General features: G+C 45.0%; 1 protein-coding gene across 1 annotated transcript in view; it reads right to left on the bottom strand.

Moving 5' to 3' along the window:
- The window catches only part of CCND3 (cyclin D3), a 53,329-nt gene extending 29,858 nt beyond the window's left edge, over window positions 1-23,471 (bottom strand). Inside the window, exons 1-4 of the mRNA XM_068269479.1 lie at window positions 23,158-23,471; window positions 9,986-10,201; window positions 7,273-7,432; window positions 1,278-1,414 (exon numbers count right to left, since the gene is read on the bottom strand). Coding sequence (XP_068125580.1) covers window positions 1,278-1,414; window positions 7,273-7,432; window positions 9,986-10,201; window positions 23,158-23,355 — 711 coding nt within the window. The 5' untranslated portion in view covers window positions 23,356-23,471. The remainder of the gene's footprint in view (window positions 1-1,277; window positions 1,415-7,272; window positions 7,433-9,985; window positions 10,202-23,157) is intronic.
- Window positions 23,472-25,519: the final 2,048 nt, after the last annotated feature.

Raw genomic sequence — 25,519 nt, 5'->3', positions numbered from 1 at the left:
ACTACAGTATTAGCTCTCTATTGGTCATATGCTCATAATAATCACTTTGAATAGTGGTAATCATTAAAGGGGCACTATGGCGAAAAATTGTAAAATTTAAATAGTTCATCTCTTCATAGGGGATTCTCAGGGATTTATTTATTTTCAAAAGCACTTAGTGAATGGCAGTTGCTCTGTCCAACTGCCAAAAAATTGTGTAGCGAGCAGGGAAGCTGGCCAGCATCATTGTTTAAATCCTTTTTAGGGAATATCTTTATAAAGAATAAAAGCCATGCTGAGAATCCCCTTTGAAGAGATGGGCTAGCCCAAAACCTGTCACTTCTGTCAGATTTCTACTACCTATTGTAAATGACAGCAACATAGGAAAAAAGTAATTTAAGGCTCATTTTACTCTGGAAAAAAAAACATACTTTTTATTTGTTTGTTTGCACATATTTTAAATTTGACAATTTTTCGCCATAGTGCCCCTTTAACAAACTGTTCCCAATTCCCTTTTTGCACCTCTAACACTGTAGTTGCCATTGGCAGGATTTGGTGCGCCGTATCAATTGCTATGTATAGAGTGCTTGGGGGGCCCCATTGTAAAAGTTGCATTGGGGCCCACAGCTCCTTAGCTACGCCACTGTATGTAACTCTGTTTACAGAAGTAAAGAGAAATCAAAACAGCTGAGAAACAGTGGAATATAGCTTCTGATAAGGTTTAAGTGCTGGAAACTTCAAAAGGTCATTATTTCTGTTTGTGTTTCCATTCGGAAAGACAAATTTGTCACAGCTGCTGTTAAGAATTAAGTCTTCAAATGAAGCAACATAAAAATATAAGGGAAATTTAATGTAAGTTAACAAATTACAGTCCAATCACTTCAGCTCCATATATTTTAGGGATTATTGAAAAACCTTATAAGTTGCCGATTTCTTTTTAAATATAAAAGCCTGGAACCACATCCAATTTTGATTTCCCAATTTTACAAATTACATGTATGCTTACCTACACTATGAATGCTTGCAATTTAAATGCAGCCAAATTGCAGCGGAAGTGACACCACGCAGGTCAAGAACTGACATGTGGTGGTGTTACTATGCGGCAGATGGCTGCAGCCACGCTTATATGTGACTCTGTGGAGGGACCGCTTGTGCAAAGCCAGAACCGAGCGCTAACAAGTGCCTGGTCGATGCAGGAGAGCAGCTGGCGGGCGGTGTCAGTTGCCCATGTGAAAGAGTTTACCTTGATATCTATAGATCAACACACAGAAGTAATTTGAGTTATTTTTACTACTCACTCTATCTGTTTGAATTAGTGCAGCCAAATATGCGATCATATCGTCTTCAAAGTGGCGATGCATTCCCAGCCTATGCACGGCTGTAGCGATACATGCTGCAGCAATCACCGAAGGACTAAAAGCTGCTAGGCTCCGATCTGTGGAGAAGCAAGACATGATAAATCACTGGGCTTGTTTATTAAAGGGAACATAAAGTGACAGTAATGTGGCCAGTTTAACTTTAACTTCTTCCGACCCCCTGTAGTCATCATTGTCCCTCACCGTCATTCCGTCCTGTTTCATTCAGCAGATGTCCTCCCTGAAAAGCTGCATTTGTGGGCCCTGGGCTGCATGCCTCCTTGATCGTGCTCCCGTGGCTTGCACAGTTCATGAAAATTGCTGTGAATGCGTTGGACGCTCCTGAGATCATGATCAAGCAGTAGCCCGCGACTGGCCCAATCTGCCAACTTTCAGAGGGGCAAAGAGCCTGAATGAATAGGCCAACTTTCAGAGGGGCAAAGAGCCTGAATGAAACAGAGTGGAATGACGTTGTGGGACCAGGATGACTACAGGGGGCTGGACGGAACCTCATATAAGGTAAACTGGCCACATTACTTTCAAAGTCCCTTTAAGGTTCTGTAGAGTTGTACATTATTGCAGAGCATAAACATTACTGAAAACGTATACTTGGTTAATTCATATTTATCTGCAATTTGTAACAGGCTAAGTTTTGTAACACATGCCTGGATCATATCAGACTTTAGTAGGAAACGCTAACAGGCTGCTATTTGCAAGATTGTAGACACCCTCTTAGCTCTTGCTAATATAATGCTATGTATGTGATCCCACTTGAGGGATATGATAAAAATTACACATAGTATTACATTAGCAAGAGTTTCTCAAAACACAAGCGTTCATGGAAATGTTTGTGGCCACAATACAGGACCTAATTTAATATCAATCTACATTATAAGCACTTAATTTTGCAGCCACAACGATCTCATTGAATAGTGATTGTACCTTTGACATAAAGGCCAATTTCCAATTAACTTTTTAATCTTCTCTATAAAATAAATTTTCAGCAGGTTACATTTAAAAAGGTACCCAAAAGTTGGTGAAAAAGTACTATTAATTTTATTTTGAGTATTTTCTTGCTGGCTGGTGGTTTACAAGGGATTTCATGGCAAGGTGTGAAAATATCACCTAGGTGAAAACTCAGGTGAAAAGGTTAATTGCATATGGGCCAAAATGTGGCTACAACAATCATACCAAATACCAGTCTTGCGGCTGCAATGATTTCACTGAATTCCATCTATATCTTGGACATAAAATGCAGCTACAATGACCATACCAAATACTGATTATATCTTTAAAAATTGCAGTTACATCAATTTCACTAAATACCATGGTTAAGGTTAGGCACCACAATGGGGTATAAGGTTAGGCACCACCATGAAGGGTTAAGGTTAGACGCCAGAGTCGGGGTTAAGGTTAGGCACCAGCATAGAGGGTTAGAGTTAGGTGCTAAAGGGGGGATGGTTAAGGTTAGGCACCACCATGGGAGGTTAAGGTTAGGCGCCACAAGGAATGTGGGGTAAAGGTTAGGTGCTATGGGGGGTTAAGATTAGGATCCACCATGGGGGGTTAAGGCTATATTGTAATAGTGGCTAAATCCAACATCTTTTGTAAACGGAATCACGCTTATCAGCTATAAACAAGCGCCTTTTTATAAACTAAATCACATTTCTTGGCTACATCCTGCGCCTTTTTTTCCTCAGAAGCCTTTTTTTACATGTACTGCGTAACTCCATGAGGCGTCTGCCTGTCCAGCTCTGATATCAAGCCCTAGCAAATGAGAGGCCAGTGAATTCACTGTCAGCTGCCCACCTAAAAGAATCCTTAATGAGACCCAATGTTTTTCTTTAGTGACTGCAAAATGAAGTTGCTGTATTTTCCTGAAAATATTACAAGCAAACAAGACTACAGGAATTACTCTAAGAACATTATGCCAAGGTTAGTATTATGTTTAAAGGGTAACTCCACTTCAATTAAAAACTAATATAACATATAAATGCTACTCATGTGTGGTAAAAAAAACAAAAAACACAGAAACAAAAAAAAACGAATCTATTTCAGTTTGCAGTTGCTATAATCTTCTGAGGCTCAGTTCACGCTATGCTATGGCAACATATCTGTATAGCATGAATAAGCTGTACCACTCAGTACATGGTATGGCAGCATCTGCTGGACTTGGATACAGAAGAGGGCCATTCTGTGGGGTAAACGGCAAAACTGTAAATGGAGGAGACGGATGTGTGTCAATGGAACTATGATTTCTTATAGGGACGCATAGGTCTGTTCTGCATGTCTTTTGGTCTGCTTCCATGTGCTGTGGAAATTGGTCTGGCAGTGAACTAGTGAACATACCCTACTAGTGGAAAAAATACAACCCAAGCTTGCTTTAAGTCATGGCAACAAGGCTTCTCATCAGAATTGAGAATTCTCTGTTTTTTGTGTTTTTTTTAATTGAAAATTTAATTATAACAGATGCAAGTTATAACAATCCCATAAATACCCCCCCCCCCCCCCCCACACACACACACACACACACACTCCCACCCCTTTACTCTAGAATTCTCTGTTTACCTTGCACAATTCAGGAAGTAAAATTCTTGGTGTTTCAGTGTCCATAGCCTTACTGAAGTGACCCATTCATAGCTCTAAGACATATATGTCAAATTCCGGCCCGCGGGCCTAATCTGGCCCTCAGGGCCATTAAATTTGGCCCTTGAGTGTTTTCCCCACTTTGGATTATGTTTGGCCCACTCTAGACCACCAGTGAAGCTAAACTGAAGATGAAGCCCTAGAACACCAGGGAAGCCATATGGGCGAGTTAGGGGAAAGCACTAAACACTAGGAAGCTGTATAGGGGAGGCAGAAGGGTCATGTTATGATCACTTCTGCAGCATGTACTGCTGGCTGCAGTTTTACTGTAGACAAGCACTTTTTGATTTCTTTGCGTGCATTTGCTCGCTCACACTGAGCGTTGATTCCATCTGCAGTCGCTCTGAGGTTGATGACGGTTTAAGATGCGTTTGTGAAAGCAAACAATGTCTTTTGCAATGGTGCTGCAATCCCTTTCAGGCAGGCTGCATATCATTGTCTGCCCTTTCCTGCTGTCAGCCTGTGTTTGATTATCATTCACCTGTGTGGGAATCTGCATGTCTGCTCCCATTGGATGACCTCAGTATAAAGGACTGCTTCCTGCAGTGCTCCATGGGCTATCATAGTTTCAGATCAGTCTGTTACTCTGTCTGCCCCCCCCCCCCCCCCCCCCCCCTGTTCCTAGATCTTGTGTGGACTGCACTGACTCCTGCGAAGGGGTCAGTGAGTCCTTCTAGTCCTGATCCTGTTTATCAGTATTTGTTAATTTGCTGGTCTTGCATCATATATTGGTTCATCACCGATATATACGCATACTAGCCCGTTTGTTATTTTCCTTGTATTCGTGTAACGTTAATACATCAGTGTCGCTGATATATACGTACTCAAACTGTTTATATCCTGTGTTCAGTCAGTGAGTTTCCAGCACGTTTTCGGTAGGTTGCTCTTAGTGTGATAACCGGTGCTTAGTTAGTTCAGTCCTGATCCTGTTACCTTGCGTGGATTGCGCTCACTTCTGCGTAGAAGTAGCGAATCCTTCCTAGTCCTGTTCCTGTTACTTTGCGTGGATTGCGCTCATTTCTGCATAGAAGTAGCGAATCCTTCCTAGTCCTGTTCCTGTTACCTTGCGTGGATTGCGCTCATTTCTGCGTAGAAGTAGTGAATCCTTCCTAGTCCTGTTCGTTGTATTGCTCCAGTTCCTAGCTAGTGTTCCTTGCTTATGTTATATATCGGTTCATCGCCAATATATACATATATTAGTCAGTCGTTTGTAGTTTCAGTGATAGCTGTAATCGTAATACGCTAGGAAATCATACCTATTGTATATTTGTGTGTATTGCGTCTGCCTGCCTTGACTCTGCTATTTCCTGACTATTCTGTCCTGTCCTTGTGAGGCACGCCATCGCTGCAATCGCACTGGCTGCCTCATTCCAGTCTGTCTTGTTATGGACGCTTGCTGTCACTAAAGCAGTGACTAGTTAAGCAAGCTTTCATTCTGTCTACCTGTCTGGATCTTCTGAGCTCTGGTTAATGCACTCAGCGCTACCTTGCGCTGAGCCACTAACAGTGAAAGTATTGTTTGTGGCTGTTCAGATCTACGCCTTCTCTGTGCGCCACATCTCCTATTGGAGTTAGTCCTCTCCTCCACTAAACTGGGGATATCCTGGTTCCTTGTGCTTGTGTGTGTGTGTCCTTCACGTTAGGATACGCATTATGTGCTGACCGTGGAGAATATACCACCGAGCGTGACAGGTCACTAGACACCAGGGAATTTTATAGGGGAAGGTGGGGGGCTCTAGACCCCAGGGAACTGTATAGGGGAGGGGGTCACTAGACACCAGTGAACTGTATAGGGGAGGGAGGACCACTAGACACCAGGTAACTGTATATGGGTTGGAGGGGGGCCATTAGACACCCAGGAACTTTATCAGGGATGGAGGTGGCCACTAGACATTGAGGTTGGCCCGCAACTAAGGCCACATACACACATCAGACCATAGTCTTTTGAAAATGAAAGATCACAGACCAATTTTACCCCCTTCCATGTAGTATGAGAGCCATACCTACACAGTCTATTCTATGGAGCTGAACTCCCCATCAGACAGAAATCTTTGCAAGATGCTGCACACACAGATGCTGTACAGACACAAAAGATCAGTATCTGCAAAAGATCTGTTCCTGCCAAAGATCCATTCCTGCAAATTGCATTCATAGTCTATGAGATCTGCAGATCATCATACACACCTTGTTTAAAGGGACTCCGAGCTCAGCCAAAAAATGAAAGATGTACTCACCTGGGGCTTTCTCCAGCCCATTGCTGGTTGGGAGGTCCCACAACGGCGTCCTGGCTCCTCTCCAAGTCCCCGCTCCGGAATGGCTGACCGGCCGCAGCCCGGGCGACACTCGGCCGTGTGTCGGGCTGCTCCTTCCGCGTATGACGCGGCTGGCGTCGCGGCTGGCGTCACGGCGGCCGGCATGGCAGTACGGCGCATACGCGCTTTAAACGCGCATGCGCAGTACTGCCAGGCCGGCCGCCGTGATCCCGCGAGGCGGCCGGCGAGTGACGTCAGCCGCGTCATACGCGGAAGGAGCAGCCCGACACTCGGCCGAGTGTCGCCCGGGCTGCGGCCGGTCAGCCATTCCGGAGCGGGGACATGGAGAGGAGCCAGGACGCCGTCGTGGGACCACCCGACCAGCACTGGGCTGGAGAAAGCCCCAGGTGAGTACAACTTTCATTTTTTGGCTGAGCTCGGAGTCCCTTTAACAGACATTCATCAGCAGATCAGACAATCATCTGCAGATCTGAAAATCCATCCTGGTGGATCTGATCTGCAGATGAATGTCTGTTAAACAAGGTGTGTATGAGGATCTGCAGATATCATAGACTATGAATGCATTTTGCAGGAACGGATCTTTTGCAGGAACAGATCTTTTGCAGATACTGATCTTTTAAATGTCTACAGCATCTTTGTGTGCAGCATCTTGCAAAGATTTCTGTCTGATGGGGAGTTCAGCTCCATAGAATAGACTGTGTAGGTATGGCTCTCACACTACATGGAAGGGGTCTGTGATCTTTCATTTTCAAAATACTATGGTCTGATGTGTGTATGAGCCTTTAGTCCCATTGTACAATTTCGGCCCTTTTTGTATTTGACTTTGACACCCTTGCTCTAAGAGGATGCAATATCATTTTATCCCTCTTAACAGCTTTTGAGCTGCCAAGAAGTGATTTAAGTGCATTTCATGGCCAGTTTTTGAAGATACACGGTTACACCTGTGTAATAATTTGAAACTGATTTGGTGAAAGTGGAGTTGCATTTTAAGGATGATCTTATGTATTTGGGATACCTACCCAGTGCACAGACGCTCATATATGTCCTAGAGTGGCTACTCAGCAAGGCTCGACGATCTGCTGAGAACAACAATCTTTCCAAAATCTGCTCAACGAAATCATGGGCTATCAAGACAGCTAAGTCCCAATGCAGCTGATCAAGAACAAATACTTCCCACTCCTAAGGCAGAGAAAGCAATACATGTTAAAACAATCACGTTATAAAACCCAGAAAGCCAACAATCTGAAAATCCTAGCATTAGTATCTTACATTCAGGACCCTTTCACACTGAGGCGCTGCGGTGAGGTAAATTTACCGCATCCCACCTCAGCCTAATGTTGGTCTATGAGGGAGTCCACACTCCCCACAATGTGGTGCGCTGCGCCGGAAGTGCTCTAACACGCTTCAATACCTATATTACCGTGTGGCTTCTGCGGCGACCTGCAGCGATCTGTGTCGGACCGAAAGTCATGTAAATCTATAGTAACGCAGTTGCTGAACAGGAAGTGAGCATAACTTCCGGTTTGGCTGGATGCCAGAAGGGAATTACCGCTCACTAACAGGGTACTCCCTGAAGGCCTGTTTTTTTCATTACATGCAAAGCGAGATATTGCAAGCCTTTATTTGTTATCATTTTGATGATTACGGCTTACAGCTTATGAAAACCCCAAAATCAAAATCTCAGACTATTAGAATATTGTGAAAATGTGCAATATTCTAGGCTCAAAGTGTCAGACTCTAATCAGCGAATTAATCAAAAACACCTGCAAAGGGTTCCTATTTCACATATTAGTTTCACCTAAGTTGAATTTCTTAAATGAATGGACTTTTGCACAATATTCTATTTTTTCGAGTTTCACCTGTATATCCTGTATTCCAGACAAAACTCTTAACCAAGAGTCCTGTATATCCTGTATTCTAACCAAAACTCTTAATTCAATGTAGTGAATGGGATCAGCAGAGCAGTGCATATGGCGTGCGATCATGTGCATTGCATTCCGATTGCGCAGCCATTCTGCGCTAATGATGTAAACGAGTCCGTAGAGTGGAAAGGGTTAATAGCCACTTTGTGAAATGATTGTATAGCTGTGGCGTATTTCCTCTCCCTTCCCCATGGCATCAGTACTGTGTTCTCTGGGAATGAAGCATCTCCTGCAGTAAGCACTGGGTGAGGAAACTACTGTATTTTTCGGACCATAAGACCCTCCAGACCATAGGACGCACCTAGGTTTAGCGGACCAAAACTGTTCTAACCGTTCGTGTAGGCAGTGGCTCACTCACCCTCCAGTAAAATGTAGTGTAAGAGCCCTGTCAGACGCCCTGCCAACATGGCTTGGCAAAAAGTATTGCGACACCTCTCCAGATCTTTGAATTCAGGTGTTACAATCACTTCCATGGCCACAGGTGTATACAATCATGAACAGAGGCATCCAGATTACTTTAACAAACATTTGTGAGAGAATGAGTCGCTCTCAGCTCAGTGAATTCCATTATGGTACCATGATAGGAGGCCACCAGTGAAATAGGTCCATTCAAGAATGTGGAAGTAATTGGGAACAAAAGCAACTCAGCCAGGATAAATCACAGAATGGGATCAGTGCATACTGAGCCGCATATTATGTGGAAGTTAAAGACTTTCTACAGCTACAGACCTTTAAACGTCATATGGCCTTCAGATGAGCTCAAGAACAGTGTGTAAAGAGCTTTATGGACTGGGTTTTCATGGTGAGTTGCTGCATCCAAGCCTTATGCTGGATATAGACGGTGTGTTTGCTTATCAATCGATAATTTCCGACAGGTCCGATCACCGCGCAGATCGATTCCCCGCTCGATACCGGGAATCGATCCAGGCAGCCGCGGCGACAAGCGGGGATACGGCGGGAGTTGATCCGGCAGATAATCGAGCCACCTGCTCTAACCGTCTACGCCCAGCATTACACCACCAAGTGCAATGCAAAGCGTCGGATGCAGTGGTGTAAAGCATGCCTTGCCACTGGACTCTAGAGCAGTGGGCATGTGTTCTCTAGAGTGAAAATCATGTGCTTCTCTGCCTGGCAATCCAATGGACAGGTGTCTGCATTTGGCAGATGCCAGGGGAACACAGTATACCTGATTGCATTATTCTAAGTGTGAAGTTTGGTAGAGAGGGGATTATGGTGTGGGATTATTTTCAGGGGTTGAGCTAGGCCCCTTAGTTCCAGTGAAAGTAATTCTCAATGCTTAAAGCGGACCCAAACCAAACATTTTTTTTAATTCAAAATATTTAGTTGCACCACTCTGACACATACAAATATAAATAAACACTCCTTCAAGCCTATGAGCATTTCAGTGCATGCTTTTCACCCTCCTCTTTGCATAACTAGGGTTATACTGGGGGCAGCCACTAGCAATTCCTCCTATGCTGGACACCATGTACTCCACCAGTTTGCCGGATTATTTGCCAGGGAGGGGTTTCTCCAATAAATGTAAAATATTTTATATTTATCATCATGCAGCTGAAAAAAGGCTGCTATTTATTATTATAATTTAGAAAATAGATTTTATTTCTGAAATCTTGTATTTTTAGTTTGGGTCCACTTTAAGGATACCGAGATGTTTTGGAAATACTGGTAAAAATCCAGATGCTTACAGGAAATTCGGTTGTTTTGCGAATGAGAAGGCTTGCTTTGATGTCAGCAACCAAAACTTGCTAAATGTACATTACAATGCTAATTAGCAAAAGGGAAAAAGTACCCTGATCTGAGATGCAAGGACAGAGCCAGCTGTGTAAAATGCTAGTGTCTCGACTTTCAGTGGCACCACATCCCTCATCTTGGAGGCCAGCAGCATGCATACTGTGCCGAGTAGCTGCAGACTTCTTTTCTCCACGGGAAACAAGGATAAGCACATTCGTACGTAGCTCAAAGCTAGAGGGAACACTCCCTCCTCACAGTGCTGATCCTCGCACACCTGGGATTTAAAGCACAAAATTAATATTAATCAGTATGTTTCCTGGTTCAGAATGTAAGCTGTTATAAGTAGATGCAATGGCCCAAACTAAAATAAGATTCCCCAGCATCCAAATGTAATAGTTACAATTAATATAAGCAAAATCGGACCTGTGCCAAATTTTTTGCTGAAAACAAACAAACAATATTCATCATATTACCATCAATTTAGTCACAGTATGTTCAACCATTACTTTACCCTTCAGGGTCCCAGATCTGCTTCATTCAGGGCCATAAAGCCACATGTGGTGAATGATGTAAAGAAACCGACAAACTTTTTACTCTGCATGGGCCCCAGGGGACCAAAATTAAGTTGGGGGGGGCTGGGTGCCAAGAAGTGCTCGAGGGCCCTGGGGCAATTGCACAGTTTTCAATTATGGAGTGCTGGCCCTGCACTGCATGTTTTGTTGCCTGCAAGCCTCATACAGTGCAGAGCCTAGGCAAAGGTCAGGCACTTATATACTTACAGCCTCTGTCAGGTCTTCTGGCCATACAGCAAGCATGGAATAATGTCATTATGCCACACCCTCAAGTGCCATATCTCCTTCTGACATGCACTTCATGAGGCATATATATATACATACTGTCTGACAGTGGACCAGGTAAAAGATTTTTTTTTTACCAGTGTGGAATTTCTTTTTAACCGCTTCCGGACAATGCTAATTGAAATCTATGCCCTGTTTAGAACCTGTTATCCCTGCCAGGGCGTAGATTTCAATTATCCCGATGCACGCTACCACCGCTCTCTCGCCCTGCTCTCGGTATGACAACAGAGCTCCGTGAGTCGGTCAGGAGCCGATTTCATTGGCCCCTGACCACCTGATCACTGTGAGCCAATCTCATTTATAAATTGTGACATACAGATGAAAGTACAAAGAAAAAGTTGTATAAGACAGATTCATTTGAACTCTTCAAACACAAGAGAACAGGCATAAGCCTGGCACAATTCAGTTTAATTATGAGTTCAGTGCAAGTGCATACAAAGGCATTGATTAATGTGATTATGCAACATTAAGCATATGCATAAGTGGGTACTTAGCTTCACTCATGTGCTGGGGTCAGGAGAGTGATGGTGGGCGCCTGCGATACACAGCCTTACAACTGTTTCGCGGAGGTAGTCCTGGCTTCTGCTGAGGCACAAGCACGATGCAATTTTCTAGACTGCCTCGGGGACACTTTAAATCAATTACTTTGGAGAAAACCTTGACGTTCTGTGAATCAGCTTGATGAAAAATACTGCAGTGCTTTGATAAATAATGTCCTCCATTTAATGCCTATGGTACTGATTGCTGGATGAATGCAGTTTATGAGTGCAAGGGGTCTATAATGATATATGCCCTTGAGGTACAGTGGTTTGCAAAAGTATTCGGCCCCCTTGAAGTTTTCCACATTTTGTCATATTACTGCCACAAACATGAATCAATTTTATTGGAATTCCACGTGAAAGACCAATACAAAGTGGTGTACACATGATAAGTGGAACGAAAATCATACATGATTCCAAACATTTTTTACAAATAAATAACTGCAAAGTGGGGTGTGCATAATTATTTAGCCACCTTTGGTCTGAGTGCAGTCAGTTGCCCATAGACTTTGCATGATGAGTGCTAATGACTAAATAGAGTGCATCTGTGTGTAATCTAATGTCAGTACAAATACAACTGCTCTATGACGGCCTCAGTGGTTATCTAAGAGAATATTGGGAGCAACAACACCATGAAGTCCAAAGAACACACCAGATAGGTCAGGGATAAAGTTATTGAGAAATTTAAAGCAGGCTTAGGCTACCAAAAGATTTCCAAAGCTTTGAACATCCCACGGAGCACTGTTCAAGCGATCATTCATAAATGGAGGAGTATGGCACAACTTTAAACCTACCAAGACAAGGCCGTCCACCTAAACTCACAGGCCGAACAAGGAGAGCGCTGATCAGAAATGCAGTTAAAAGGCCCATGGTGACTTTGGACGAGCTGCAGAGATCTACAGCTCAGGTGGAGGGAATCTGTCCATAGGACAACTATTAGTCGTGCCCTTCACAAAGTTGGCCTTTATGAAAAGTGGCAAGAAGAAAGCCATTGTTAACAGAAAAGCATGCGAAGTCCCATTTGCAGTTTGCCACAAGCCATGTGAGGGACACAGCAAACATGTGGAAGAAGGTGCTCTGGTCAGATGAGACCAAAATGGAACTTTTTGGCCAAAATGCAAAACGCTATGTGTGGCGGAAAACTAACACTGCACATCACTCTGAACGCACCATCTCCACTGTCAAATATGGTGGTGGCAGCATCATGCTCTGGGGTGCTTCTCTTCAGCAGGGACAGGGAAGCACCACTCCATATTCCGTATAGACTTAGCTTTCGCTACCCCTCCTATGTTATCTCAAGTGCAATCCATTGACATATTACCATCAGGTATATCAGACCATGCTCCTATTTTATTTACGGTGACTATTTCCACTAAACCCAAAGACAGACTGTGGAAAATATCTCGTTTTTATATAACTGAACCTCTTATTTAACCTCAAATATAGCATGCCCTACGGAATTATTGGGACACAATACTGGTTCCACTTCTGATCCGGTCGTGTGGGATGCGGGAAAAGCGGTCATTCGGGGACAATACATGACTGAACTCAAGGCATATAAAACAAACTCTAGAGCACATATATTAAACCTTGAAAATAGGGCCAAAGACGCTGAATAGGTCTTTATACAATCTAATCTCGAATCCTGGAGATCTTGGCAACAGCTAATTAGGCAATGGAGACTTGCTCATATATCTTTAACTAAGAATGCTCTGCTACATGAAACGCAAAGCATCTTTGAATTTGGTGATAAAAATAGCAAACTGCTAGCTTGGCTGTCCAAAGACACCAGTATACCTACAGCTATTCCTGCTATACTAGATCACAGTAACACTCTTCAGATCGACCCGGAACAAATTAATAAAGTATTCTCTGCCTTTTATAAAACTCTATACTTTTCCAGGGCCCACTATTCCCTTGAGGAACTGTATAACTATCTAAATAATATAGACATGCCAACCCTATCTGAACAAAATAAAATAATCCTTGATAAACCAATCTCCATAGAGGAGATTCAAGAAGCTATAGCTAAGCTTAAACCCAATAAAACTCCTGGATCAGATGGCCTTACCTCTGAATTTTATTCTATTCTGACATCCTAGCTCCTAAACTGCGTTCTCTATTTAATGAAGTCCTTAAGGGACATCCCCTTCCTGAGTCATTCTCGGAGGCCATAATCATTTTTATCTTAAAACCAGGGAAAGATCCAACACAATGCGGGTCTTACAGGCCGATTTCATTACTCATTACTTTGGACTGTGTGATGTCAGTGATCAGCTGACTTGTCAGCTGACAAGATGGAGGTGGTCCAATTTAGGGTGTGGTGGTTAGAAGTATGTATTTATTCACTGTGTGCCATTCAATGTATGTACACCTGATGAAGGGGATATGCCCCGAAACATGTCGTGTATTACTGGGATTTGATAAAACGCAAGTTTGAAGCCAATTGAGTGCCTCCTTCGTATTTACTACGATTTCATTACTCAACACAGATGCTAAGATCCTGGACAAGGTTTTAGCGAATAGGGTTAAGCCAGTAATAACTTCCCTCATTCATGGAGATCAATCCGGCTTTAAGCCCAATAAAGGCATTGATATTAACCTTTTTAATAATATCTTCCTGTCCTCCTCGGTGTCCAGCTGTAGGGTAGTTGCCTCGTTGGACACTGAGAAGGCATTTGACTCGGTGGAATGACGTTACCTTTGGGAAATCTTGAGTCGATATGGGTTTGTCGTTAAATTTGTTAAATGGATTTAAGATTTATACCAAACTCCCAAAGCAAAAATCCGCACTGGAAATACTATTTCTGAATCCTTTCAACTGCAACGTGGTACCCGTCAGGGGTGTCCACTTTCCCCGTACCTTTTTGCCCCCGCAACTGAGCCCATGGCTATCCTAATACGTGACTCTGAACAAATCCAAGGGATTCCAGTGGGATGCATCGAAGAAAGAATATCACTATACGCAGACGATACTGTAACGATTGTGGAACTTTCCCCGTGATCAGCGCACAACGCGTGCGCTGACACGGCGGAAATCCTCCACAAGCGTATAATTTGCAGGAACCCAGCAAAAGGTGCTACGCACCCGTAGAGGGAAAATTCCTGTCGGCAGATAGCGCTGGGGAGTGCAGAGGAACCAATCCTCTGTACCTCCACAAATGCCAGACAGGAATTGTACGAAACGCAGAACGCAATCGCAAGAGAGGCGATTGCGAATGAGAATGAGCAAAGGGACAGGTTGTATGTGTGTGTGCCAATCCAGTCGCCACCCCGCAACCGCATACACACAACAGCAGATATGAAATAGGAACGCGATCGCGAGAGGTGCGATCGCCAGACGAGACACAAGGCAGATCAGAACAGAATACGAGGTTAGCAAAGGCACAGCAAATAATACAATGAGGAGATACGGAAAATAACAAATGCTAGCTAACCGCGAACACCGCACTCATTCGCAACAGTGCACGCGGTTATGCGCGGTCTCCACGTGATAAGCACAATAGAGACAAGCACGCCTAACTAACCATTTACAGACAAACATGAAACAGAGGACGCGAGCGCTTGCTTAACGGTTACCTCACCGAGCCTCCAGCAAGCGTAGCAGACAGACACACGAAAACAGGGACAAGCGAGAGATAGGATCCACAGCACTAGCGAAAAGTGGCTAGCGCGATCCAAGTACAGAGTAGCAGAACAGAAGGATCCCCAGCGCTAGCGAAAAGTGGCTAGCGCGATCCCAGAAGACAGAACAGAAGGATCCCCAGCGCTAGCGAAAAGTAGCTAGTGCGATCCCAGGAGACAGAACAGAAGGATCCCCAGCGCTAGCAAAAAGTAGCTAGTGCGATCCCAGGAGACAGAACAGAAGGATCCAGAGCGCTAGCAAAAAGTAGCTAGTGCGATCCCAGGAGACAGAACAGAAGAGATAGCTGGTAGCAACCGCTGCACCAGCTATACTCCAAGAACAGAGATCAGAACCATTTCCTGTCAACCACCATAGGGACAGGACAATGGCAAACAGGCAAGACAAGACAGAACAGGCAATACAGATAATACAATCCTAACAGCACTAGGGAAATCTGCCTAGCGCAGATTTAGGAATTACTCTAAGCTGATGTTCAAACAGAGAGCAAGGCTGACACCTCACCAGGAGTGTTACATAGGACGAAATCCTTATGAACAGCGAAGCATTGTGGGAAAGACATAGTACTTATAGTACACGCCTCCAATGAATGTGGCCAGGCAATTTGCATGACAACGTATGCAAATTCCTCTGCAAGCACAAGCTGCAAAACTGACAGAAGCTCTTCTTTCCAGAGTCCTGCAGCATGCAAACCTACACAATGGTCAAAAGGCTGGCTGCCTGCACAGGCAGCTGAGCAAATCATCACAGATACCTTTACTTTATTTAAATGACCCAGAGAGTTCTTTGACCTCAGCTTTAGATATTATTACAACCTTTGGTTCATTCTCAGGTCTTAGGATCAATCGAGATAAGTCTGTCATCATGCCAATGGATGGTTCCCAGCCCAAAACATCCTATAATATTCTACAGTGGGTTTCTGAATTTAGATACCTGGGTATCCTGGTAACGAACTGTGTGTATGATTATACCACACTTAACATTAAGCCAGTTGTTGAGGCCTTTCGAGGGAAATCCCAATCCTGGAAACGCTTACCGCTCTCACTTATTGGGAAAATAAATATATTTAAAATGATCTTTTTGCCCAGATTCCTATATGTAGTCCGTAATTCACCAGTGATGATTCCAAAAAAATTCTTTAAAAACCTTCATTCCTTAATCTCAACGTTTATATGGACAGGCCAAATTCCCCAAAATACGTTACAATTAGCTATAGATCAAGGGGGTTTGGCACTTCCAAATATGCAATTATATTATTATGCAGCAAAACTAGTCACAGCTAGATGGTGGCTTTACCAGGATACTTATAACCCTGCGGTGGTGACTGAGGCGGCATGTTTGGGATCCTATGAAAGGCTTACACTTCTGTTATATAGAGGTACCACAAATGATGAGCGGTGTACTATTCCAATGAAAACAGTTTGTAAAGTATGGTCTGCAGCGGTCAAACACCTAGGGGTAGAAAAGCAAATATCTCGATATACTCCCATATGGGACAATCCTAATCTACCACATTTTACTCAGATCCCGGATCCTAAAATTTGGGCTAAGGCAGGAATCAAGAGCTTGCAACATATTGTCAAAGACAGTTCACTATTAACATTTAATGAGATGAAACACGCATACTCCATTGCGAACAAGATGTTTTTTCGTTATCTACAGCTTCGGCACGCCTTCACGGCGCAGTTCCCTAGCGGCGCACCTGTATTGGTAGTACATGATCTTGAAAATACTCTCCTGACAAAACATTTAGACAAATCCTTATCAGTGATCTACTCAGTCCTAAAGTCTAAAAATAACGAAAAAATCCTTTGTTGCCAAGAAAAATGGAATATGGACATCCCGGGCTTAGATAACACCGATTGGGAGGATATCCTAGAAGACTTTGTGAAAATTCCCATCTCAGCTAGAGATAGATTAATTCAGGTAAAATTTTTACACAGAACATATCTTACCCCTACAAGAATGCATAACATTTCAATACTAATAGTGCGCTCTGCCAGAGTTGCTCTGCCGAGAATGGCACGTTCTATCATATGTTTTGGAGCTGTGATAGAATTAAAACATTTTGGATAAATATATTTGATATTATAAACGAAATCCTAGAATCATATGTTGAGTGTACACTCAGCTTGCATTTATTGCGGTTATTCGAAGAATCGACATACAATATACACAATACCTGATCCGTATACTATGTTTTTATGCACAGAAATAAATATTAAGGCTATGGAAAGGAGATGATGTACCCTCTATTAATATGTGGGAACGTACCATCAACCAAGCTCTTCCATTATACCAAATGACATACAAAAATCGCAATTGTCCACTAAGGTTTCACAAAATATGGGCACCATGGTGTGCAGGGCCGGCCCGCTCATGAGGCGGGGTGAAACTTTTGCCTCAGGCGGCAGATCTGGGGGGGGGGGTGGCACCCGCCTGTCCATGGATGCTGGGGGCCACCCGCCGAGCTGGAGGGGTAGCTGGCAGAAAGGGGGTATTGGGCCTAGCGGTGGGGAGGGGGGTCGGACCCCCCCTCCCTCACCTGGGTCCCCCGATCTGCGCTCCTCCGCGTTAAGTACCAGCCTGCATATGATGAAGAGGAAACGGGCGGGGGAATCACTCACCTCTTCCGCGTTCCATCGTGTGCTCCACTGACGTCACTTCCGGCAACACCGCCCACTGTATTGTAAGTGGACGGCCTTGCAGGAAGTGACGTCAGTGGAGCGCACGATGGAACGCGGAAGAGGTGATTCCCCCGCCCGTTGCCTTTTCATCATATGCAGGCTGGTACTTAACGCTGGAGGAAGAGCGCAGATCGGGGGACCCAGGCGAGGGAGGGGGGGTCCGACCCCCCTCCCCACCGCTAGGCCCAATACCCCCTTTCTGCCAGCTACCCCTCCAGCTTGGCGCCCCCCCCCCCCCCCCCCCACGGCTGGGGGGGGGGGGGGGGGGCGGCGATTTTTTCTAATTTTGCCTCAGGCGGCAAAAAGTCTAGGGCCGGCCCTGATGGTGTGACAATATTTCTACAACTGGCTCAAACTTGGGGTCTTGTTAATTTCTCATCCCTTCCTACAGATCCACAATCAGGACTATTGATGCTGATGATCTTTGTGTGGTGGCTGGGGGGTGGACTCAGAGTTGTCTTCTTCCCTCTACTCTTTTTCTTTTTCTCTCTCTTCTCTCTCCTTTCTCTTTCTTTTTCCTCTCTTCTTGAGAAGCTACTGGGTCTCCTGCGCATAACTCTTTTATTTACTATCACATCTGTGAGACGTATGAACTCAAATACTCACTGACGGACCATACGTATACGGTGTGAGATAATTAACAATGTGCATATGAATGTATAAACACTCTTCTTTATAACGTATGGTAACAATATGTTTCTGTTCAACTTGTAACTGTATTCCCAAATGTGATGTTACAACTCTAGTGTAATCTCCCGTGTGTGGGAGTTCAGTGTTTCTCACTGTATATGTTTCTTCTCAATGTTTTAAAATAAAAATTGATTTGTTAAAAAAAAAAAAAATCAGGGACAGGGAAGCTGGTCAGAGTTGATGGGAAGATAGATGGTGCCAAATACAGGGCAATCTTGGAAGAAAACCTCTTGGAGTCTGCAAAAGACTTGAGACTGGTGCGGAGGTTCACCTTACAGCAAGACAACGGCCCTAAACATAAAGCCAGGGCAACAATGGAATGGTTTAAAACAAAACATATCCATGTGTTAGAATGGCCCAGTCAAAGTCCAGATCTAAATCCAATTGAGAATCTGTGGCAAGATCTGAAAACTGCTGTTCACAAACGCTGTCCATCTAATCTGACTGAGCTGGAGCTGTTTTGCAAAGAAGAATGGGCAAGGATTATAGTCTCTAGATGTGCAAAGCTGGTAGAGACATACCCTAAAAGACTGGCATCTGTAATTGCAGCAAAAGGTGGTTCTACAAAGTATTGACTCAGGGGGCTGAATAATTACGCACACCCCACTTTGCAGTTATTTTTTTAAGGGCTCTTACACAGTAAGATGTTGCGTTTGATGCAATGTTAAGGTCGCATAACGTGCCCCTAACGCAACGCATTGAAAGACTCTAACTTGGACGTTATTTAGCCCTGCGTTTGGTGCGCTGTTTTTGTCACACAGTGACAGAACGAAAACGGCGCATGTGTAAAAAAAAACATTACTGAGCATGTGCAAACAGTCTAACCCAGCTAAAAACGTGTATAACGCATAGCATGCAGCACTTTCATTTAACGTGCAGCGTTAGACACCAACGTCTGCACTGTAAACAGCCCATTGATTTTTCGTTGCTGTAAGTTACTGTGCGTTATATGTTGTTGTAACGTGCGACTTTAACGTCGCACTGTGAAAGAGCCCCAAATGTTTGGAATCATGTATGATTTTCATTCCACTTCTCACGTATACACCACTTTGTATTGGTCTTTCAAGTGGAATTCCAATAAAATTGATTCATGTTTGTGGCAGTAATATGACAAAATGTGGAAAACTTCAAGGGGGCCGAATACTTTTGCAAACCACTGTAAATACCTTTTATTAGGCAAAGTATGAGGGAGGGACCACACTTGTGCAGTTCCCCAGTGTTTTGCTGCAATGCAAAATCGCATGCAAAAGGGCTACTGTAAAAAATGAACGAGTTAAAGTGTAACTGAGACGAATGAAGTCTCAGGTTTTGTACTTACCTGGGGCTTTCTCCAGTCATGGGAGTGCAGCTGGGCCAGAGTACCGAGCCATCCAGCAGGGGACAGGAGCGACCCAGGGCTGGAGGAAGCCTCAGGTAAGTATAAAAACCTGTGACTTCTTTCATCTCAGGTTCCCTTTACAACAGACAAAACACAAATATTGTGTGGTGCAACGCTAGTGAGGAATCGCCTGCATTTCCTGCAGACAAGTGTGATCCTTGCCTCAAGATTTTTTCCTTATATACAGTACAGACCAAAAGTTTGGACACACCTTCTCATTCAAAGAGTTTTCTTTATTTCCATGACTATGAACATTGTAGATTCACACTAAAGGCATCCAAACTATGAATTAACACATGTGGAAGTATAGTACATAACCAAAAAGTGTGAAACAACTGAAAATATGCTTTGATTACTGCTTTGCACACTCTTGGCATTCTCTTGATGAGCTTCAAAAGGCACCCCATCACTCTCCTTCCTGGTCAAATAGCCCTTACACAGAATGACATATTTTTAGTTGTTTCACACTTTTTTGGTTATGTACTATACTTCCACATGTGTTAATTCATAATTTGGATGCCTTCAGTGTGAATCTACAATGTTCATAGTCATGAAAATAAAGAAAACTCTTTGAATGAGAAGCTTTGTCCAAACTTTTGGTCTGTACTGTACATCACACTTACTTGCCAAAGATAACCATTGAGATACAAATTTTTGAGTTGATACAAATGTAGTTGCGCCTCCTTGATCGCACAGTTCATGTAGACTTGTAACAACACACATGTAGAACACTACTGACCACAAGAGCATGACTAAGAAAATGCAGGGCCCATAACAGCGCATGTGCAAAAGCCCCTGGGTCGTGGATTTCAATTTGACTGCAGCAGCATCGGTCCAGGAGGACATCAAAAGACCTGACAGACTACAGGGGGCTGGATGAATCCCCAGGTAAGTAAAAATTCTCTCGTCACCCTGTCTCAGGTGCACTAGCGGTGTTCCGCTCAGGGTCTGGTAGAAATAGCCAAGTGAGCCATCTGCACCTACGCAGTAGAGCAGACTCGATCAGGTTTGGCTATTTCTGCTGGAGCAGGAGTGGAAAGCCATTTGTGTGCCTGCACAAGCAGGCCATTGTTAATATTATTGGGTTTTCCGGGATGCCAATGTTGGATTGGGCAGGCTGTGGAGGACGGGGGAAAACTCATCAAGAGGCTTCCCCCTCCTGAGGTAAGTATCTGTTTTGTTTTTTTGAAACTTTCAGATTCCCTTTAAAGTGTACCTGAAGGAAAAATTTTAATGCAAGTTAGATGCCTAACTTACCTTAGGCTTTCCCCACTGTCCTTGAACCCACCGATCCAGTGCTGGGACCCTCTAAGGAAATCAGACAAGAGCTTGTTGGATTTGCTCTTGTTGTTGCTGCCCCCTCCTTGCACGAATGTGGCTGCGCAGTGCCTGTGCAAGTACTGTTGCCTGCACAGTAGCACAGTGCTGCTCATGCACAGCTTTTTCCTCATTGCTACTGCGCTGGCATGGACAGGACTCACACAGGGGCAGATTAGAAGAGGGTCTCGTCAAGCAGTGGTGGGGTCCAGGACAACATGGGAAGCCTGTAGATCACCTTGTTAAAGTGTACCTGAGCCAAAGCTCAGGTACAAATTGAGATACTTACCTAAAGAGAGGGAAGCCTCAGGATCCTATTGAAGCTTCCCACTCTGCTCTGATGTCCCTGTCGCTGACTGTAGCCCCCCAGAAGATTAGTGACAAGGCATTGTTGCTTATCATATTCTTCTTGCGTGGCCGCGCAAGCCCACCCACAAGTGCAACTGCATATTCGCGGTCGTGTTCACGTGTCTATTGCACTGCTAGAAGAGGAGCTGCGCGGCCCTGATGTGGAGAGAGGCCGCACTCAGCGATGGGGGACCCCAAACCACCGAGGGACGCTTCAATATGTACCTGACACTTCCCACTCTTTAGGTTAGTATTTACTTAAAGGGGCCAGAGCCTTATAGTCTTAAAAAAGTTAAATTGTCTCAGGTACCATACCTACCTGGGGCTTCCTTAAAGAGACTCTGAAGCAAGAATAAATCTCGCTTCAGAGCTCAGTTAGCAGGGGCATGTGTGCCCCTGCTAAAACGCCGCTATCCCGCGGCTAAACGCCCCCCTGCAAAATCAACGATCAACTTGGTCGTAAATTCTGCTCTTCCTGGAGGCAGGGCTAACGGCTGCAGCCCTGCCTCTCAGGGCGTCTATCCCCCGCCCGTGAAGGAAGACTGAGAGGGGCGGGGGAGAGGCGGAGGTACGTGTCTGATAGACGCGCGGGAGGCAGGGCTGCGGCGGTTAGCCCTGCCCCAATGCGGAAGCGCTCCCCCGCTGCACGGAGAGGATTTGGGAGATCAGGGACCCCCGTTAAGCCGCGGGATAGCACACATGCCCCTGCTATCTATGAGGTCTGAAGCGAGATTTATTCTCGCTTCAGACTCTCTTTAAGCCCCCTTAAAGGGGTTCTGTGGAGGGGTTAAAAAAACAAAAACCGACACTTACCTGGGGCTTCTATCGGCCCCCCTGCAGCTATCATGTCCCGCGCCGTCCCCCTACGATCCTTGGTTCCCCGCCGCCAGTCCAATATTCGTCTAACTAGACGAATAGTGCTTGCTCCAGCGTGTCATCAAGAGCTTACTGCGCAGTACGAAGTTTTCTTGTACTGCGCCTGCGCAGTAAGCTCCCAATGGCGCACGCGGGAGCGAGCATGCGCGCAGCCGCAGTCTAGTTGGATGCATAATTAGACCAGGACAGGCGGTGGGGAACCGAGGATCGTAGGAGGACTGTGTGGGACATGACAGCTGCAGGGGGCCGATAGAAGCCCGAGGTAAGTGTCGGTTTTTGTTTTTTTAACCCCTCCATAGAACCCCTTTAATGCCGCTCGTCCCTCGCTGTTTCTGCGGGTGGCTCCTGTCACCAGCAATGCTGCCCGAAAGCCCCAGGTAAGTATGGAACCTGGGTCGCTTCTCGTCTCGGGTTCACTTTAAGATGCATATACTATGCTATTTCCTTTAAACTTCTGTCAACCGCCAAGATCGAACTCCTGCAGGTGGTGTTCCAATACCGTACAAACACACCACTGGGCAACAGCAGAGCAACGCATTCTGTGTCTAAGAGGAAAGACTAAAGGGACAATGATGCCTGGAAAACAAAGTGACTGGGGAACAATGGATTCCTCCATCAATTTCAATACGCCAGATTTTTAAGTGACCTGGAGGACAACAGTACACACACTAGAGTAGTCTACCGTGTGCATGAGGCTTCAGATTTATCTAACCCAGACCAGTGCAAGGACAATTACAGCTAAACTTATGCAAAGCAGATGTAAAAAGCATAGCAAAAGCTGAAGGTAGACGACCAGAAACGTTTATCTACATTTCTGATCTATCTGTTTGCTAACTGAATGACTTGATAATAGTAGCGAGCCACGTTCTGCCACCACCACGAGGTTGGGCTCTACCTCCAGCAGCCAGTAGGCCAGGAGTTTCTGCATCTCCACCGTTATTTCACACTGCTGGTACTGGCGAGAAACCCTTTCCGCCATTTGCCTCTTTTCGTGGGCTAAGAGGTTCCACAGTACTCGGGGGTCCTGGAGCAGCTGCAGATCAGCCGTGGTCCTCACAACTCGTGGCCCTGTGCTCCATTCTTCACAAGCCATGGTGCAGCCTATGTATGCTTTACGGAGGAGCCTGGCGCTGGAGGCGGGTGACGCCAATACAGCTGACAACTCAACGACTAGAATAGGGGGTGTGCTTTTCTGCCTCTGACTGTTGCTATACTGACTGAGGCACTGTGGCGTTACAGTCTTTACAGTCCGATGCCAGAGAAGAACGTTTAAATTCCGTTCCCGATTTTCAAGTACAGCAATAGTTTTGCATTGCTACCTTCTCTTGTGCTCACGTATTGTACGGTTCCTCATGCTCACTGCTCCTCCATAAAGCGTTACAGACTTCAGTAGCTTTTTGTGTCCTCATCATTACAAAATATGTATTCATTTTCCTAGCTTTTCAAATTGTTTCCAAATTTTCCAATCACATACAATTTTATGAAGCTCTTCACCATACTACATACCAGCTTTTCAGTGCTTTCAAAAAGTGTGACAACTTTCCAGTAATTCTCACAATGCATGATAGCCTTTCTGATGAGCACAGCTAGAACGGAGCAGTGCTTTTCAGCGCTGCTAGATTTGGGCGCATCCAGCGCCGCCATAGACTATAATGGCAATCACTTCTACAGCGGCGCTCAGTAAGTAACGTTGGCTCCGTTGCTGGAATTGCTGGAAGGCGAATTATATCATTCCCCCACTATCCATGGCGGCCTGGAGGGGGAATAGTAATTAACATGGCCCGGATTTATGCAGAAGCAGGATGAGCCATATAACAGCTGTATCCTGCGCCCAAGTCTACCGGTGCCGTTTTCATATGTATGCCAGCTAGAGAGAGCTTTCTAATGTCCATTATCATTCCAAATCCTCCTAAATTATGTTATGGAGCCCATGAACGAGTCCATTTTCCCTAGGATATTCAATCGCACAAGCTGTGAAGATCTCACTTAAAAGGAGGTGGTCGGCCATGCTGCGATAGCGGCATTCCATTTTGCGACGACCAATAGACCCCCGGTCAGTCTCCCCACCCCAATCTTAAAGAGAACCTGAACTGAAAATAAAGAGTCAAAATAACCGTACACAGGGCATACTTACCTCCTGTGTGGTCTGCTCCTCAATTCTTTTCTCCTCTCCTGCATCCCATTTGTCCACTGTGATGAATGGAATTCTCCGTCCTCCATTTTGAAAATGGCCATTACTCCATAACAGCTTCCTGGTTAGCACACTGTTAAACTGTAATATCACCCACTTGAGCCTTAGGGAAACATGGACATTACTTTGCACATTCAGTTGTAACCGACAGCTGCTGATATATAACTGACAGCAACTGGTATATTTCAGTTCTGACAAAATATTGTCAGAACTGGAAGGGATCACTGTAAGAAGAAAATGGTGAGCTTGTGAGAGGAACTGACGGTGAGGTTAGTATGTAATATTCATTTGCAGCTACGTCATGTGTTTATTTTAATTTTACTTGCTTCAGATTCCCTTTAAATGTGCTTACCCCAGGCTGTGCAGAGTGTTGGCAGCCAGTAAAGCACACACTCACCTGTCCAACCGACACACTCCTCCGCGTCCTCTCTTCATCCCTGCCGGTGACCTTGTATTCCGTGCCCCAATGGCATATGTGACCACGCCAGGTCAAGGGGAACAGGCTGGCAGCAGGTTGCAGTAAAGCACACACTCACTTTTCCAGCCGCACACTCCTCCTGCGTCATCTTTTCATCCCTGACGGTGACCGTGTACTCTGTACCCCGATGGCATCTACGTTATGTGACCACGCCAGGTCAAGGGGTACAGGCTGGCAGCGGACCAGCAGGCATATAAGTTCTCCGCTGCAACACTGCATGACCTAGGGGAGCACATTAGATGGTGTAGACCTGGGGGCACCACAGGTGACTGCAGTTCCATCGATTTTTCAATACATTGCATGCGGAAATCTGCAGAAAATCTGTGAACTGTACGGCAGTAATAAATCCCTCTCTAATCACATTTCGATCAGAGAGGGATCTATCTAAAGGCATGTACACACACCATACCACCGCCAACGACGGGTCCGTCAGACCCACCCGCTGGGCAGCCAGTCAGCCGACAGTAGCACGCGTGTACGCGCTGTCGGCAGACTGATAAGGCTGAAACAGTCTTATCAGTCTGCCGACAGCGCATACACGTGTGCTAATGTCGGCTAAACGTCTGTCCAGCGGGAGGGTCTGATAGA

Source organism: Hyperolius riggenbachi, chromosome 2 (genome assembly GCF_040937935.1).
Source record: "Hyperolius riggenbachi isolate aHypRig1 chromosome 2, aHypRig1.pri, whole genome shotgun sequence".
NCBI lineage: Eukaryota > Metazoa > Chordata > Amphibia > Anura > Hyperoliidae > Hyperolius > Hyperolius riggenbachi.
The sequence above is the reverse complement of the archived record's forward strand: the minus strand, read 5'-3'. Positions and strand labels throughout refer to the sequence as shown.